Source organism: Ahaetulla prasina, chromosome 3 (assembly GCF_028640845.1).
Source record: "Ahaetulla prasina isolate Xishuangbanna chromosome 3, ASM2864084v1, whole genome shotgun sequence".
Taxonomy (NCBI): Eukaryota; Metazoa; Chordata; class Lepidosauria; order Squamata; family Colubridae; genus Ahaetulla; species Ahaetulla prasina.
Genome location: NC_080541.1, coordinates 169,703,300 through 169,722,771, shown reverse-complemented (window position 1 = coordinate 169,722,771; position 19,472 = coordinate 169,703,300). Strand labels below are relative to the sequence as shown.

Below are 19,472 nucleotides of genomic sequence, written 5' to 3'. Positions count from 1 at the left end.
TAGGAATGTCTGGATAGTGTGTACTAACCTGTTGTTTTTTTTTTACCCAGCCAGAGTTGTGTTTCCTGATAGGGCATGCTTGTTGGAATATTTAGGTTAACTTAGATAATGTCTCTTACATGACGTTTCATATACTGTCCATGTTTAAAGCCTACATTCAAAACCAGTAGCTTCATTTACTAATCTATAGTACATATATTTTTTGTGTATATGTGTGTATTGCGGGAGGGGGGGGGCGGTTTAAACTAGAATAGCCAAGAACATTCATTAAAGATTCTCTCAGAGAATTTCTCATATACAGCAGAGATGCAACCATACTTTCAACAATTGTGTGGATGGTTTTTGGCGTTTCTATAATTTATGTTTAAGCACTTTAAGACATTTACTTGATCAGAAATAGGTGCTTGGACGAAAGCTGTTTCACGTAAAAACTATCTGGTGATATTTCAGATAAGCTATTATAAATATGAAGCATATTTTAACTGTTCCTATTTCAATTTGCTTCATAATTCTTTTATATGAATTTACCTTGATTAACAGACCTAGTGTTTTACATTGTTTTTAAAATTGGACCAGCATTGATAATTACTTAAGCATATGAAGACATTACTTAAAGCAGTGTATTAAGTCCTACTGCTAATAGAGCTGTCTCTTCCTTCCACATTCTAGTGTTGTAAGTCCTATTGATGGGAAATCTATGGAGTCTATAATAAGTGTGAAGATATTCCATGGATCAGAATATAAAGCAAATGGGAAGGTCATTAGGTGGACAGAGGTGAGGAAATCACATTGCTTTGTATGTAACAGCTAGAATCTTTACTATTATGTGATCATAACTCATATATATGAGAGCCAGTGCAGTGTTATAGTTAGACTTGACTTGGAAGATGCACATTCAAGTCCTTACGTGATCGCAGTAGCAATAGCTCTTAGATTTATATACTGCTTTACAGTCCTCTCTAAGCGGTTTACAGAGTCAGCATATTGCCCCCAACAATCTGGGTCCTCATTTTATTGACCTCGGAAGGATGGAAGGCTGAGTCAATCTTGAGCCAGTCAAACTCCTGGAGTGAGCAATGACTTAGCCTGCAGTACTGCATTCTAACCACTGCGCCACCACAGCTCATTGGTTGATTGTGAGGTAGACTCTATCAGCTTAATCTGCTTCACAAAATTATCAGGGTATATCCCCATGTATGCTGCCTTAAGCTTTGAAGAGAAAAGATAATATATAATTGCAACAATAAATAAGTTTTACATAGATACCTATATGGAAAAATCCTTTCGTTATCAGAAATAGAGCATAATTTGCATAATATTCTACCAATTATTCTACAGTTGAATGTGAACAAATTCCTTCTTAATATTTATTTATGAGAAACCAATTGTGTGTGGTTTGGAATGGCTGCAAGCATACTTGTATGTCGTAACTACAGCTATAAAACTTTATTAAGGTCACTTTTAAAGACATGTTTATCTTCTAATTTCTTTTCTTTCATGATACTAATGGTATGAATAGATGCCTTGAACAGAAATGTAATTATTTTTAAAGGCAAGCTTTCATTTTTAATTGTGAAAGCTATCTTGATGTGCCACAATGTCTATCAAAAAATAAGTAGAATGATTTTATTTCTGATATTAAGACATTTGACAGTCATCTTATTTCACTGCATGATGCCTAACGTTTACTCTGTCCTCCTTATTTCATTCCTTAGATTGCACTTGCCATTAACTGAATTATTTTTAAAAAATTGTCAACATTTTTGAGTTGCCAAACTGCTGTTTATTTAGCATATGGCATCAAAAGAGGTCCTGTAGTCACTGATATACAGCGATATACTCCGATATACAACTAGTGTTGCAATGCAGCATTATAAACATTTATATTTATTGGGGCTGACATATGGGACACTTCTTTTTATGCTAAGGTTTTCTTTTTGGAAAATGATGACCAACATAATGGTCTGAGTGACCCAGCTGATCATAGCAGACTGACTGAGAATGTGGCTAAGGCTTTCTGCCTGGCCTTATGCCCACATCTGAAGCTGCTGAAAGAAGATGGAATGACCAAGCTGGGTCTACGAGTTACACTCGATACTGATCAAGTAAGTAATAATTCTGGAGGAAATACTTTTTGCTAATTTGGTATGAGCACATGAATAAAAGAATTTTTGCTATTTGTTTAATGAATAGGATCCGCTGGAGGTTCCTTGCTAGAGGAAAGGGATGAGGCAGACTATAAGATCAGGACCAAAAGATAATGTAGAATCCAAATTGATATAGTATCAGTAATAAAATTGTACATATTTTAAGAATGCTTCAGAAGAGTTTTGGATCTTGGAAAAATGCCAACATTCTTTGATGTTTATTAAGGTAGCTTGAATTTTTCAGGCTTCTGCCTGCTTTTGGTTTAAGACCCACATTAACGTTAATGAGTGGATTCTTTAAAACAGTGGCACCATTTTTCAGACTTTCACAGAAACATGATAAAAATCGGATTCCTATAATGAATAGCAGAAATATTTATTAATGTGATGCTTGACGCCATAATCAGTAATGCATACAGTGCAGTGTCAATTCCAGCTCCTTTTGAAGTTGACCAGTGCCTGTAATTAGAGTATATATATTAGTAACTCCACCTCTAATTGTGTTGTATAATGATATGCATAATTTTGAGGCTGCTTTCTGAAATAATTTTTGTCTATAATACTTACAGGTAGTTTTTGACATGACTGTTTAGAGAATATTCTAAGTTTCAATAGTGATGGAAAAACTGAGTTCTCACACTTATGATTGCCACAGTGTTCCTGCAGTCGTGTGATTGTATCAGGACATTTGGCAACCTGCACGATTTTGTGACAGTTGCAGTGTCCCAGAGTCATGTGATTGGCATTTGTGACCTTCCCAGCCAGTTTTTAGTGAAGTCAATGAGGGAAGCTGGATTCACTTAATGACTGTGTGATTCATTTAATGACCTCAGTGGTTGACTTAACCACTGGCAAAAGGGATAGCTAAATTGGTCATATTTTTACTATCTTTTTTGCAATGATTGCACTTGTTAAATGACTCGCATAACTGCACCGCTCAATGACAGAAATTCCGGTCCCAAATGTGGTCGTAAGTCAAGGATGCCTACAGGGAAACTATGTCATCAGCTTTTCCACACTCTTTATTCCCTAATTTTGATCTGTATCTCTTTTGGTAGTGCTATCACTTTAGAGCCCACATTTTCAATGTTGATATGCTTTCGTTTCATTTGCCTACAATATTATATTTCTGGAAACTCAGCTAAAGTTTATTTTTGATACAGTATTATAATTTGAACATCTCTTCTAAAGGCTCACTATTCCTGAGTCTGATGCTTCAGACAATAAGTATAACCATTCCCCACCCCCAATAAATATCTATGCAACTACTTTATTATTATTTTGTTTTCACTTGTTTCTTAACCTATAAACTACTCAAAGCCTGTAGGATTCAGTTGATCTCTAAATATTGTGAAATAAATAATGTTTCTTGATGCTCTTGGCCTATCCACTCTGAAGCATGTTCTTTTCTTTCTTTTTAGGTTGGCTACCAGGCTGGGAGCAATGGCCAGCCGCTGCCTGTTCAGTACATGAATGATCTGGACAGTGCCTTAGTTCCAGTGATTCATGGAGGGGCATGCCAGCTGAGCGAGGGCCCAGTCATAATGGAGCTTATTTTTTATATTCTGGAAAACATCTCATAAAAGGACTTCATTTTCTTTCAGACCTGTTCCAGCAGCAGTTGTATCTGAATCATTTGCACTTTAAAACTGGAAAATTAAGCTTTTAGTTAACACTATTGTGAGGGGTGGGGTGGGTGGGTGAGAACAGTTGTTCCATAATTCTGAATTGTCTATGCATTTGTCAACAAACAGGATCAGGGCAGCTTCTATGTTACAAAAAATGGCTATGCTATCTTTGCAGCTAACACACATTTGTTATGAATAGAAATAGAAACCAATAATGGTCATGTTTTAAGGCAATTGCAGTCATGTATTTTGATGCTCAAAAGAATGCAGAGACCACTTGGGGAATAAGGAAAAGACATGTGTCAACATGTAACTTTTGTAGATAAACTTCTTAAGGAGAAACAATCAAGACCTCCATTCTGACCTCATTCTACTGCTGTTTATGGTTAATTTCTCTAGACATTTAAAATATATTGTTTACATTATTGTGACCACTTTATTGGTCAGAGTACCTCCAGGACATGCTGGGCTATTCTTCAGAGAGGTTCAGAAAGAAAGACACACATCAGGAAGATAACTTTTACATCTGCCCAAAGCAGAAATCTTTCCAAAAATTATATGTAAATTAAGCCTGCATTTTCTGTGCTTTACTTTTTTTTTTTTTTTTTGGTCTCATTTAAGAATGAAATTGGCAAACCTGCTGTAAGAATTTTCTTTTCTTTTCTGCACTTTAGTAAGTCTTATGCCTTTGGCAGGTTTCTTCAGTCTTGAATGAGCAACTACATGAAATTGCTGTTCTTTTCAGCTGATCCTTCTTTTAAAGGAACACACTTTTTAACATTGTTTGATAGGTATGTATTCTACTTAAGCAGTCCATAGCATTAACCTTGCACTTTATAGTAGCACCACTATATAAAGCTATCCTCTGAGAATTCTAGCAAGTTTGCCTACTGTTCCATGATTTGCTTTAGCTGCAAGTTGGAAAGCTTGCACCTTGCCTCACTGGAATGAACTCTGAGCAGGCAAGCAGGTTGAACCTTCTTGCGAAAACATATCAGGCTGGCAGTGACAGTCAGCAAGAGAATTTGAGCATTTTCCTGTTAACACTACATTTCCTGAGAAAACAGTAACAAGCAGAAAGTTGTCAAAAGATTGAGAAAATAAATTCAGATATCACTTGGACAGGGCTATCCAAATGAGTAGCTATCTTTAAAAATGCAAGGAGAAAGATTGAGCTTTACTAAACGAAGATTAGACAATGGACTAGCAAATTTGTATTACAATTCAAGTATGGAAAACAGTGGCAGCTATAACTAATTTTTCTCTGTAGATAGCCATGTACATGAACATGTGTAGATTTCATTTTAGAATAAATTGTCTCTGCATCCTTAAATTTGTAAAAAAAATAAATAACACAGCTGATGCTAAACTGCAACTAGCAGAAAAGATGGCAAGGGAATTAGATCAAAGCCTTGAACTGAAGGACAGAAAATGAATCTTCTAACAATTAAAAGTTAGTCCCATATATAGGTCATGTAATGCTAAACCTATATATGTTGTTCAATGTATAGTCACGCAAGAGGGAATTGGACAGACATTAATGAGCACTTGTGAAATCATGTGCAAAACAAGGGTCTTGCAAAGCAATTTTAAGTTTCTTATTCTTTTCCTTGCACATAAACTCAAGTTCCTTATAAGCTTTCTCTCCTTCTGCAATAGCATTGTTTTACAGGCTGAATTGCCAAAGTTAATACAATTGCTCTTTACAACTGCTGTAGATTCTTACTTTATTAGCTGCATCCCAGTTTCACCATAGAAGCAAGCTTTTCAATAACTTAGTTTTGCATTAAAGTTATTGACAAATGGAGAAAGGCTGAACTTTTCATCCCTCTGCAGAAAATCATTTGTTTGGGCTATGTTTGTGCAAAATTCTATTGACTGGTTTGCTTCAACCACAGCCTTTAAATGACTTTAAGATTACCATATTGTTAAGAACCGAGTACTTGTTTAAAGAAAAAAAATGTACTTTTAAAATTCAGTTAACACTGCAAAGACTGCATATTATATTTTTATTTTCAACATGTAGTTTTGTATATTAAATTTATTAAAATTACAACAGAATGCTGCATTGTCTCCACTGACTTAAGACAGAAATGAATGCTGGCTGCATGGCAGACTTAAGTGTATATATGAAATCACACACATATTGTGGAAATCTTCTGCAACTCCCTTGCTGGAAGCCATGAAACTGGGAGAAAAAGAAAGATAATTTGGATCCCTAGTTGCTTGTTCTATTTAGGAGGCAGGCAACAATTGTCTTGCACTTTCAGTCCAATTGTTCTGGATCTACTGTATTTGCTGAAGCCAGATCAAAATCTTGATATTAAACAGTAAACAGTTTTACCCCCCCCGCCTCGGTTGACAGAAGAGCAAAAGGAATACAAATGAGAATTTAAAAAGGAACTATTAACTATCTCACATTTGATACAGGCTCCCCTTTTGTGCTCTAGTCACACTTGAGCAACATGGATGCATATATGAAGAGATGTACAGTAACTTAATATCTTCACTGCAGGCAATTTAAAGAGATACAATCACAGCTGCTTAACCTATACTTCAGTAAACAAGACTATCCATTTATTCCATGGGTCGGAAACACATCTTCACTGCAGGTTATATAACACTGGAGCTGCTGCATCGTATCTTAATTATACTGCTATTTATTAAACTCTTTTCTCCACCCTTACCAACATGTCCTTTGTTTGCTCAAGTCAGCAGTCACATTAACAAGTACCATTTATATATTACCAACAATTTTAGCCTCAAGAAAGGTTAAAATCGGTCAGTCTCTTTGTGTATCAGTACCGTCATTCCTAGTAGTAGACTTACAAAGCTTACCAACTCATACTATATGATAGTTATGAAAATAAAGATGTTATGTTTAGTAGTGCATTCACTGAACATCTTTGGTGCTTGCAGAAACTCCATGTAAAGTCCATTCTGCAGCTTTTAGCATTCCTGGATCTGTGGGTGCAGGGAAGAAAAAGTCAACACAATTTTATAAATAATAATAATAAAGCAACATCCTATGACTGTAAATAAAAATAGCATCCATTACTGAAATACACTGACTTCCACCACACAATTCAAAAGCAATTCCATAAAAATTACTTGTAATGGGAAATTTTAATTACTTCCTTACATATATCTCTAACAATATATCTGACTGCGTTATCACTACTTGATGTTGGATAACAGTGATCCATTGTATAATTTACTTGGGTGTTTTTTAGAGTTTAGTAGAAACGATAAAAACCTATAAGCGAAAAGTTTTTTAAATAAAAATGTGAAGTTACAGATCTGCATATGAAAAACACTTCTTATTTCAAGTTAAAGACTGGACTGAAATCATTTTTTCCACCTATACGGTTACAGAGAAAAGATAAACACTTCTACCTTCAGCAGAATTAGTGTTCAAGGACTAGCCAGTTTTCTGTAATTGTCTGAAGATCTTGCCCAGTAAGTGGCTCCCTAAGTCTTACTTTTACTTCTAGTTTGCCTCCGGTAGGCTTCCTACTGTCCAAAACCTTAAGACAGAAAAGACGTAATTGAAACAAAACAAAATAGTCCAAGATAACTGAAGTGGCTTTGAACACACTAAAGCATTTTACAGATCTATGAACAAATATATCAGAAAGCTTATTTGGAAACCGCAAAATACCTACTAATGTATCACATTAAGATGTCCAATTCTATACACAGTATGGATTGTGATTTGATTTTCTAGTCAACTTCTGCATTTAGATTGCACAGAAATAAGCAGACGAAGATGTGATTAAGGAAGGTGAACTATGTTGGTCAACACAATTCTTTCATTCTTGTACCAAGCCACTCAACATAAATTTCAATAGATTTTCTTATCCTCCAACTATTTTGGAATCAGCATATTATAGGCAAAGACAATGTAAGGGAATGGGGAAAAACGTTATAAATGAACTGCCAAGGATAAAAATCCCATTTTATAGAATATCTTCAGAATACAAAATGATACAAAGAAAATACCATTTTAATTTAGTTCTTTTCAAAAAGCTTGGCATTGTACCTCAATGATCTCTCTAATTTCACATTCAGATTCCAATTTGTCAAGTTTCAAATGTGCTGCTCCCACTTGCTTGTCACTCCTGAAAAAAGACCTGGGGAAAATCATCAAAACAAAAATTAAGCTCCCGTAACAATTGGGGTGGGAAGCAGCAACAATATTCTATACTCATTCAGGACATGAAATGACAATCTTTGGTTCAGTAATTTCTTGGGACTCAATTATGGCTATAAAATACAGGTAACTAGAAGAAAGCTGACCAACTGCATGTTTTATGCTAATAATGGTCACAGCTTACTGCCAAATGAATTAGTAAAAATAGACAAGTGGTCTTTTCCCTTCCTTTCCGTTCCCCACCCCCCAACCCACACGCACACACCGAGAGCTAGGGGCTGGGACTTGGTGGAAACATTTTACAACTTGGCTTGTTGGGACAGATTCCCTTCAGAACAATGTCAAGTTCTTTTTATTTTATTAACTGTATATTCCACCCATCTGTCCACTCTTGATTAATTATACCATAAAGATTATTCTCTGCCTGTTTTCCTTGACGCACAGCAGAACTTCCAAAAGTCAATAGTCAGAATGTGTCCCCCTCTTTTTCAAACAGAACATTTTGGTTCTGTTTCATACAACTAACTGAATTGCCCTCCTCTGGTCATGAACACTTACCCTTTGTGAAAAATCTCAAATTTGATTCCTTTGGTTTGAATTGCTCTTCGAAAACCTCTGTGATTGCGATTAATGTTCAACTTGAATAGCTGATTATATTCTACAAGTTTAAAGAAAGTTGCATAAAATACCTAGTCATTCAGATCTCCAGCAGAACCTGAAGCCAGTGGTCCAAAAGAAACAAGATATTTTCCACTTTGAATTGCATGACTATGAGTTGAGTTTAGTTCTGCAACTTAAAAAATATCATATTTCCACAGGCAGTTCCCAGGTTAAACAAGGAATCCATTTCAGGAATCCTTGCAAAAACTGTATTTTCACGTTTGAATTTTCATGTATGACCCAATGAAAGTGCCATGTTGCCTATGCAGAAAAATGAATGCTTAAGGAATCAAAGTTATCACAATTTGTGTAACTTGGAAATCCCTTAGGTTCTGGAATGTACCTTAATTTTACCTTATTTTTTAGCTTAATGTTATTCCATAAACATATAAACATTTAAAATAGAAGCGGCGTGACATCATTTTGATCTTTATAAATCTAAGCAATTTTTTAAAAAAAACATGCTATAGGGTTTATTTATTATTAGACTTCTATGCCACCCATCTTATTAAGGCGATTCTAGGCTATAAGGTTTATGCTAAATAGCTGTAAGAATCATAGAACATCTGCTAGAGTCCTGTAACTAGTACAAGATCTCAAGCCTAAGGCTGAATGATCTCCAGCTAAAAGAATTTCATTTAAGCTTTGCTTCTGACATCAAGAGGTCTTGGCTCAGATTTTTAAAATGAAAACCACTGGAAGGGATGCCAGGTTAGGAAAGGCTGCAGTCAACAATATTTGGTTAACAGAGCTGAATGTAAAACAGAATTATCCCTTTCACCTGGTTTTGAAATAACCATTCATTAGAAGGCTCTGCTTCTCATCAAATATAAAAGAAAACCCAATGCACACACCTGGGCAGTTGGTATTTTTAACCACTGATGTTTTGCTTTTCTGAGCTTGTTCCTGGTTTTGGAGAAAAAAAGAAATACAAGCAAAAATATTTATTTAAGAAGCAACTAAATTAACCCCTACCTCAACATGATAGATTTGTAAGGTTTTGTATGTTTTTATTTTGGAAAAATGAACCACAGTGGCATAAGTAAAATGTCCATAACTGATTGAAGAGGCTAAAATAGTGACCTGTGAATTGAGAAGAGTTTCTCATAGTCCAGGGCTGACTAAGTGCTTCCAAAAACCAGTGAAGGGAGGGAAGCTACTGAACATTGGTTAGAGTGCAGCCTTATTTTTTTCTTACATTTCAAATCAAAAGAAAGCATGGAATATTCTAGCAGGATGAAGTGATTGTATATCAGCCATGAAATATATGGTTGTTGGGTTGTATTTGTAGATAGAAAGAATCTGGAATATGCCCACTCTTCTAGATCTTTTAGAATGAAAAGGAATAATTTCAAACAGTCATTCTGGTAAATAACCCAGCCCACAGCACATGAAAGCCCACATCAACTGAGGGACATTGATAAGTCTTCAGTTTTATAGACAAAATGGGCAGCAAACCAGTCGAATGAATGAATATGACTGACTGATTGACTGAATGTCCTGCCAAATGTATATCAGTTCTGACTGGCGAAGTGCTTCCCACTCGGGCAAAATTGCAAGTTCTGCCTTCTGAGAGGTCCTAGAATCCATACCACTCTGTCTTCCTTCCCTCTCCAGGCTCCCACAATCCCTGGCTACTGAGAAAGTTTCCTGATAGCAACTCCTGGACCACCGTTGATGACAAGCCGGCCGATAGCAAGTTGAAATCCCCCATGACCAAAAGTCTGGGAATCTCAACCGCCACTCCGGCAAGCACCTCCAGTAGCTCAGGCAGGGCTGTAGTCACGCAGCAAGGAGCCAGGTACGCGATCAACAGACCCATCTGATTCCTATTGCCCCACTTCACAAGGAGGGATTCACAACCGGCTATCTGAGGCACAGTGGACTCTCTCGGCTCCAGACCTTCCCTCATCACAACCGCCACCCCTCCACCCCTACCCTGGGCCCTCGGTTGATGGAATGCTTGGAATCCTGGAGGGCACAGTTCGACCAGGGGTACACCCACTTCTGTGCCCAACCAGGTCTCCGTAATGCCCATAAAGTCCGCGGACTCCCCCTGAATAAGATCGCAGATCAGGGGGGCCTTATTCACCATGGACCATGGACCGGGCATTGCACAACATCAACCGGAGGCCCAAGCTCTGAGGATCTTGACCTTCCGAGGAACGGGTAAGGACTAAGGGGCCGGAGCACGTGATCACTTTTAAACAGCGAGCACGTGCTCCCAAAAAATGATACGGCCCCTTGCTTCCGCCATATCTGCCCCTCCCACTTACCGTACAGATGGAACGGCCCTCAACACCTGGAACGTACCCCTCCCGTCCCCGCCCTCGGACCGGGTGAAAAAACGCCGTGAACAAACCCCGGGACTGGACATTCCCTCCCCGACGGGTTTTTCCCCCCACCAGTCTCTTCCCTCCCCCCTTTAAAAGACCTTTTTTAAAAAACCTATTTACAAATCCCCAGAGGTTCTTCTTCCAAAAGTGCTTTTCAAAAGCCAATTCTGGACTTCCTTGTTTTTTTTTTCTTTCCTTGAAAAGGCATCTTCAGAAGAAGCTTCTTGGATGAGAAGCAAACCATTTTCAAGGAAAAACCAAGGAAGTCCAGTTGCAGGCTGATTCTACTGACTGCCGATTGCTAGCAGGTTTGGCAGTTCGAATCTCACCAGGCTCAAGGCTGACTCAACCTTTCTTGCTTCTGAGGTCAATAAAATGAGGACCCAGATTGTTGGGGGCATTAGGTTGACTTTGTAAATCGCTTAGAGAGGGCTGCAAAACACTATGAAGCGGTATATAAGTGCTATTGCTATGCTCATCACCATTATCCCATCAATCAGGCTGTGGAGGAGAAAAGTATGAATTTGTATTTACTATTTATATTCACTCTCCAGAATGCTGATGTTTAAATACCCAGAAAAAAATAACATTAAAAAACAATTCCTAAATTTGGCATGTAATAAATACTCAAGAGGCTAACAGAGGCCTTGATTGTATACTTACTGTATTAGGATAATGAAATTCAAATTTCACAATGGCATCCAAATCATTAGGTGCCACTCCTGGGTAAAAAGAATAAACCAGTTGAGTATAAAGTATAAGCTTCTTCATGGCAATAGCCATCCCAACCCCTGGAAGATCATTTTTGAAGGTGGGGGGAATTTGAACAGGCATTTCAGAATTTAGGTATCACTATAGCTCTTCAATCCCACAAGAAAATTTAGAAGTCACCCGAGCTGGAATAGTTTAATATTCATCATCTTAATATTCAACTTTCTTTAAGCTTATCATGAAATGAAGTCAGTACAGGAGAATCCCACTTTTTATTTATTTCTTTTTCTTCCTGACCCACCATATTATCTGAAAGCCCTTCAGTTCCCTAAAGCTGACTTTTATATAGGAATATAAAATTGGCAAGAAGCATTCTGCAGAGTTAACTATTCTTGAACATGAAATTCAGAGATTTAAAAACAAGTGGGACAAACTTAAAACTGAAAAAGGTTCCCCCAAATTACAAGTTGGCTGTGAATTACCTGCTGGAGCTGGTAGATTGATTCCTCTAACAATGATTAGATGCATTTCTGTGCTACTGAGTTCTGAAAATATTCTACAAGGCAAGTTAAAAGAATACATGAATGACTCCATTTTCTTCTTTACCTTAAGTTTTCCAAACTAAATGTAACAGAGGTGTCGAAATCCAAATTATGGGGGAAATCATAACATGCTATGGGCATGTTAAAGCAGAATTGCAGGGAGATTGTCAAAAGGAAGAGATTTGGACTCAACGTGGATTTAGCTGACAGCTACATAGTTTCTTGTAATGCTTCATTCTGCTCTGAAATGTATATTTTTAAAAATGCAGCTTTAAGGTTTAGAAATATCAATACAGAATTCTAGACTGTTTACTCCCAATTTTTTCAGAAGGGATTCATACAATTCATCAAGGTACAGGAACAAGAGCTTTGCAATCTTATTACTGCTTGCAGAAGAACAGCCCTTGGCTATCCCTACCTTACAATTTTAAAGGTCCGTTCTTCAAAGTGATGGCTTGGAGGATCTAACCCCTGCTTCTGTGCGAGCTGTAAGATCTCCAGATCCTTTTTACAATGCTGAGCTAGCTTTTCAAACCTGAAACACGGAGTAAGGAAATGGGATGTAGAGTGGAGGTGACAAATGGAAAAGTACATTTTGGAATTGTTTTTATTTCTTGTCTTGTATTGATAAGCATAGAATCCCAACTCTCAAATTCCTGGATAGCACTTCAGGTAAGATCTTGGCTATTGACAGAAACTAAAAATGATGGTACTAATGCTGATAAATAACAATCATAGTGACTCAGGTTCCATTACTGATGGATTTGGAAATCAAACATTTAAGGCCAACTCACAATAGATATATATTTAATACTGTACTGGGTATGGAAAAAGCTTGGCTGATAAAAGGAAAATATATAAAGCAAAGCGATTACGCAGACAGTAGCAGGAACTGGATATCTTTGAAGAAATCTCTTGAAGAAAATTGTAGCTACCTTGAGTTGGCATTGAAGTCCTAAATTGGTTAGAATTGGTGCTCAGCTACAGATTAAAAGAGGTAGTTTATACCAGTTTTTTTTTCCAAACTTGACAATTTTAAGATGAGTGGACTTCAATGCCCAGCATTCATGCTGGCTGGAGAATTCTGGGATTTGAACTCCATACATCTTAAAATTACCAAGTTTGAAAAATACTGATTTACACAGAATGCAGATGCTATCAATCTTGCAGAAAAGTTATATATGCATGAAACTTATTAAAATTGCTTCAATATTTTTGGAATAACATTCCACCATTAAATACTTTTATATAGGTTACAACATTTCACTTGAGATATTCTACAAAACTGGGCATTATTGATGGGGCCATTTTTCAACAAGCCAATGACGAGAGTTCTCTACAAAATTCTGCAATTTGCTTCAAATCAAATTTCCTTATTATACATTAGTTTAATAAGACTAAAATTATGTATAGATTTATGGAAAAGCATATGGCAATTAAATACATTTTACACAGCCTGTGACATTTATTTGGTAGACAAGGTTGCAATCAACTGGGCAGTTTATTTTAAAGATTTTAAAGATACTATTTTAATAGACATACTAAAAAATAACCCCTACAATGCCTGAGAACAAGCATCATCTTGTAGCATTTTCTCTTTTTCTCAATAGAAAGAAATGTTTCTTTTTAAAAAATGTAGCAGCTTCTATAGGGAAGCAAAGAAGACCTGCATAAATGTATCTACAAATCCAGGTTAATATGCCAAAGGCTATGTCCAGTACTATACAAAGCATACCAAGAAAATTTCCCTAAGCTTCAGATAGAAGGCAAAGGAAACAGTTTTCTTCCAAACAACAGAAACCAAAACTTACAACAAGAAAAGAAAATCTACTGCAAGCTCTCCCAAGTTACATGCATAGTCTCCCCTGGATTTTTAATGTTACCACACATAATAAAATATCTTGAACTGCAAACCTACCTTGACGTTTCAGTTATATTTCCCAGATGCATAAATTGTTTGGAATACTGCATACATTTCTATAAATTGAAAGTAGAACAAATGTCTGAAAATGATTTGAAAGGAAATATATCCAGTCCAATGTATTGAATTCTGGTTTATTACAACCAAGCAATCATACTGCTACATACTTCAGGATTACACCTTTAGTGATTTCTACCTGCTTGCAAGAAAAGCTAAACACACACACACAAGCACAAAACTCCAACCCCAATCTTTTTAGCTCCCTCAAATTACTCTGAATTTATGAGGCAGTTAAGAGTATATGAATGAAATGTGGAGCAAGGATGACACTGTGCCGCTGGGAGGCATTTAATCTACTTGCAACTTGGCCTGATGAGTGAGCTGATTAGGCTTCTATCTCCTCTAAAAGGAGGCCTAGCTCCATTTTCTCTACAATTAAATGAGAAGAAATGATTATAGAAAAAGTGAAGGAAAGTGATGGGAAAATACCACTGAAATGGGCTGTAGTTTCTCATTGGATGACAGAATTCCAATCCTAAGCAGAGAACAGGATGGCTCATTTCAGACATAATGATAAAAGTGTTGTAGTACAACACTCATTAAGTGTTGTATCATTAAGTGTTAAATTTGTACCCTATGACTATCATTAAGTGTTGTAAGTGTTGCATCTTGATGAAGGTATATTTTATGTACACTGAGAGGGTATGCACCAAGACAAATTCCTTGTGTGTCCAATCACACTTGGCCAATAAAAAATTCTATTCTATTCTATTCTATTCTATTCTATTCTATTCTATTCTATTCTATTCTATTCTATTCTATTCTATTCTATTCTATTCTATTCTATTCTCTAGTTTGCCAGCATGCACAAGCAACAGAACCTCATAATCATGTGGTTTATATTCTTTCATTTTCAGACATAGCTATAGATAAGGAAACAGAAACATTTCTTGAAAAAATTGCCAACACAAGTGAATTTTGATTCTTTGGAACTGTGGTTTCTAAAAAGCCAGGCGCAAAGATCATGGTGATTCTGCCTGGTTCAAACAAGCCAATATTTAAATCAGGAGTGCAAAAAAAGTACAGACTCACAGCATCCTTTTACAGCCTCAGGAACTCAGGCCATTTTTTGGGGGGGAGGAGGGCGGGTTTATGAATGATTTCACCCTTCTTTTATTTGCATTTTTGAAGCTTTAAAAAATATGAAGGGTAAACCAACTCACAGAGATGGAACCTAACCCAATCTACTTTTGGAATGCAGCCCTCAAGTTGGTTAGTCTGATAAATCTTTCCAGCTGACACAATCTGAGCACTTCTGGATTAAATCAAAAGCATTGAGGGGTCCTGGGTGCTCTCTGAGCTTGGTTATTTTCTTGCAGACATTTCATTACTCAAACTAGGAAACATCATCAGTGCTGTCTCAAGAGAGCACCCATGGCCCCTCATTTCAACTACAGCTCCAAATATTCTCCTTTATTGGTACCAAAAGCATTCCAAAGCAAAGCTGTATGCAAAGACAAAGGCCAGTTCTCCTCTGAATGCCACCTTTTTGCTTCACTGGACTGGAGAGGTTTGAGGCGAGAAAGGATGTGATTCTGACTCCTGAGACTTTCTAGTGCAGGGGTCTCCAACCTTGGTCCCTTTAAGACTTGTGGACTTCAACTCCCACAAAGCTGGCTGAGGGACTCTGGGAGTTGAAGTCCACAAGTCTTAAAGGGACCAAGGTTGGAGACCTCTGTTCTAGTGGTGTCGTGTCCCACTCCTCCGCTGACGGCCGGGTCAGGGAAATCCGAATCAGGCTTGCCTCTGCAGCTCTGCCCAAAGTCCTAGCAAAGTCCTCAGAGCAGGCAGGAGACCAGTAAGTGACTTCAGCAAGATAAGTTCGACTTTTGCCTGACTCAGAGACTGCCAGAAAGCAGATCCTTTATATAGGCCATGGGGTGTGGCTCCATGACTCAGCACTCATTAAGGCCTGCCCCTCCCTTCCTTCTGTTGCCTCCGCCTATCCAGCCTTCTGATGCGAGGGTCACACCAATCAGCAGCTGTTGGGAATAAACCCTCCTCAGGCTCACATGCTGTGGAGGAGGGGGAGCGGTCTAGCTGCTCCGTTTGCCTGGGCATGGAGTCAGGGCTGGGGCCGGGAGATTCTCCTTCTTCTGCAGTTTGTGTGGGCATGGAGCCAGGACTTGGGCCGGGAGGCATACATTCCTCAGTGTTCAGGAGCAGGTAAGAAGGCCCCGGCTGCTCTGAGGGCGGGCAAGACACAACAAGTGGACTACAGTTCAGACCACCTCCGCTTACCTCATGCTGGTCTTTCAGGAGATGGATGAGCTGAATGTAAACTTCTTCTACTTTCTGAGAAAGTCTAACGTCTTCATGATGTATGAAAATAAAATCACCCTCATCATCCGTAGGAGGTGAAGGCAGCTATACAGCAGAACACAGAACATGTCAGAGATTCCCTGGAAAAAGTGTTGCTGAGACAAAGGGAGGCCATTCAGAGGAGACAGGAAAAGATTGGGGAGAAAAGGGCAACAGAACACTTCTCTTAAGAGTATCATCTTTGATCTCAAGGGCTCGTGTGGCACAATATACAGGTAGTCCTTGATTTACGACCATTCGTTTAGTGATGGTTCAAAAGTTACAATAGCACCAAAAAGAGTGCCTGACAAATGGTCCTTGCACTTAACAACTATCACAGTGTTCCCATGGACACAGGATCAAAATTGAGGCTCTTGGCAACTGGCATATATTTAGGAAGAATGCAGTGTCCCAGACAGGATCATGTGATCTCTGTTTCACAGCTGGCTTCTGACAAGTAAAGTCAACCAGGGAAGCCAGATAGTCGCACAATTGGGTGCCACTCACTTAACAATAGGTTCACTTAATGATGGAAGTCCCTGTCCCAATTGTGATTATAAGTTGAGGACCTGTATCTGTTTTCTTGGACTAGCAGGCAACACCAGAATGCGATGCTACATGACACCAAATTGCTTTCAAAGGCCAGTGATCCATCTACAAGAATGCTGAGTGAACTCCAGTAATTGAGGCTGTGAGGAACTTTGCCTGCTCCATCTTCCCTAAAATTTTGGGGATAACACCTTCCATTGCCAATTGTGAAGCAATATTTAGGTTGACTCCTGAGTGTGGATGTTTATATTATTCTTTACCTTCTCAGCCCAAAATGTTTTGAACTAACTCCATATCTATGACACTGTACATTTGTGAGAACTTGCAAATAACTCATGTTTAAAGAAACCATGGCTTCAAAAACCTTGAATTATGTGAGAATGCAACCATGAAATTACCTCTTTCTTCACCACCCAGTTGAATTGTTCCAAACATATGAGCAATAAATTATTTCTAACAACACATACAGACATTCAAAATAGGCCAGTCTTGCTAACCTTTGAAATATCCACTAATTTGCCATTTTTGGCCATCTCAATTTTTGGATCTAAGCTCTTGGCTGTTCTCAGATAGGCCTTGGCTTGTTCGAGATCATTTTTCTTCTTTGCCTGAATTGCAGCTTTGAGGTATTGCTTTTTTCTGTTCTCCAGAAATTCAAGATGCTCCTTGGCTGAAAGGAAACAAAAAAGTTCTTCAGTTTAAAAAATGTTTTAGATGCTGATCTGGCCCAACAGACAAGCTTTCGTGCTTTTCATTTAATCTCATAGACAAATAAAGAGGAAACCATTGATCAAATACCATTGTACAAAAAGGCGCTGCGATTACACTGCTCAAGGGTGAGAGTAATTTTATCTTTATGAAAGATGCCAAATATGTCAAAGCAACCAAGTACATTTTTCACTAAGGTGTCTTCCACTCATTCTGGTTTTTTCTTTACCACAATTCTTATAGGAAGAACAGTGGTGGGTTGCCCCCGGTTCGGTCCGGTTCTTGCGAACCGGTAGTAAAACCGGGGGGTGGGCTCTGGCCACCCACCCAGATGTTGTCATAGACCATCTGTGCATGTGCCGAAGCTAAGTGAGCAACTCTGTTGCAAACCAGTAGTAAAGGTAAATAGAACCCACCCCTGAGGAAGAACTTCCAGATTCAAAAACTGAAGAAGGATAGCTATCTTTGGACCTCATCTCTGAACTTCCCTGAAGCATCGGTTTGGAAAAGAAGCAGGGGTAAACCACCTTTTGTTCCTGACAATCTGCAGCAGGTCTAACCATGGTGCAGATTGGGTGTACTACAATTTTCTGCTGGTCCCCCACCTCTTTCGCCCCGCCCCCCTTTTCAGAAGTTTAAACTGTATTATACTGTTTTAGGGCACCCACTACAATTTTTGCACAATTCTCAGCTCAAAAATTGTGAGAAAACATGCCAGCTGTAATTAAAATGGCTCTAGGACTACAAAGAAAAGGGTTTGGGGAGGGAGGGTCACATATGCAGTTGGGATTCAAATTGCCCATTTGGTCTAAAATATCAGAGTTGTTTTTATCATCACAATATGATGTAAACAAAGAGAAAAAAATAGGACTGCTGGACAGGCAGCTCTCTCTGCAAACCTTACCAGCTGAAGGGAGGTGCTCAGTAGATGGAGATCTCTCTGCTATTCCAGAGACAGGCAGGAAATTATCTTTCTCTGAAGGAGAGTCTTCCTGGATTACAGTAGATTGCACCACTAGCGGCTGAACAATTTGCACAGGTTTCGTAGGTAGCTGGGTGGGCTTTGGGGCAGCTGGAGCCTGTGTGGAAGATTCACCCTACCGAAATGAAACAGAAATGAAAAGCCACATGCATAAAAACTAAATATAGGAAAATGACCAATAGTTAACATATAGATCCCATTACAGCAAACAGCTGCTCTGGGGTTGTTCAAAACAGAGAGGCCTCATCCTTAAAATGTGGCTTTTTCACAAAATGATCAAACACATCCTTCTCCAGTTTAGATTTTCCAAAAGACTAAACTATAATTTCCAAAATTCCCATAACATACACTGGCAAGGAATTTTGTAAATTTCACCTCAATGTGTTTTGGAAGGTGTCAAAGTGGAGGAGGCCGGATTTGGAGTACTCCATTGTTCAATATGGGATTGAGGAAATGATGAACTAGGAATAGAAACTCAAACTTTAAGTCTTAACTGGCATTAACAAGGCAAGAATAACATTCAACCTTAAACCACCACATTTTCATGATCCTCTATGACCTAAATCAAAACAAAAATCTGTATCAATACATTGCTAAAAGAACTATAGGGTTAAACTATTTTTTTTCCTTCCTAACATTTTTCCTGCAAGTTCAGGATCCGCTTTTCTTGAATCAACCAAGTGTTTGTCCTTTGGCTGTGACAGGAAGTGACCTACCAGATTTTTGGCAGGGCTTGACACTGTGGCTGTGGGGGAATTACTGCTTCAAAGTCAT

General features: G+C 38.2%; 2 protein-coding genes across 6 annotated transcripts in view; one reads left to right on the top strand and one right to left on the bottom strand.

The window, feature by feature from the left end:
• ZFYVE9 (zinc finger FYVE-type containing 9) overlaps positions 1-5,836 on the top strand; it is a 40,774-nt gene extending 34,938 nt beyond the window's left edge. For 3 of the 4 annotated variants that reach the window (XM_058174947.1, XM_058174949.1, XM_058174950.1), the window contains exons 16-18: positions 670-775; positions 1,929-2,105; positions 3,569-5,836. In XM_058174947.1, coding sequence (XP_058030930.1) covers positions 670-775; positions 1,929-2,105; positions 3,569-3,730 — 445 coding nt within the window. In that variant the 3' untranslated portion in view covers positions 3,731-5,836. Of the gene's footprint in view, positions 1-669; positions 776-1,715; positions 2,106-3,568 lie in introns of those variants that run through there. The other variant, XM_058174951.1, reaches the window with a different exon arrangement.
• The window catches only part of CC2D1B (coiled-coil and C2 domain containing 1B), a 32,540-nt gene continuing 18,835 nt past the window's right edge, over positions 5,768-19,472 (bottom strand). For both annotated transcript variants that reach the window (XM_058174952.1, XM_058174953.1), the window contains exons 14-25: positions 18,621-18,813; positions 17,506-17,678; positions 16,400-16,525; positions 14,096-14,154; positions 12,596-12,712; positions 12,118-12,191; positions 11,588-11,646; positions 9,443-9,494; positions 8,487-8,586; positions 7,818-7,908; positions 7,172-7,302; positions 5,768-6,739 (exon numbers count right to left, since the gene is read on the bottom strand). In XM_058174952.1, the coding sequence (XP_058030935.1) occupies positions 7,183-7,302; positions 7,818-7,908; positions 8,487-8,586; positions 9,443-9,494; positions 11,588-11,646; positions 12,118-12,191; positions 12,596-12,712; positions 14,096-14,154; positions 16,400-16,525; positions 17,506-17,678; positions 18,621-18,813 (1,164 nt within the window). In that variant the 3' untranslated portion in view covers positions 5,768-6,739; positions 7,172-7,182. The remainder of the gene's footprint in view (positions 6,740-7,171; positions 7,303-7,817; positions 7,909-8,486; positions 8,587-9,442; positions 9,495-11,587; positions 11,647-12,117; positions 12,192-12,595; positions 12,713-14,095; positions 14,155-16,399; positions 16,526-17,505; positions 17,679-18,620; positions 18,814-19,472) is intronic.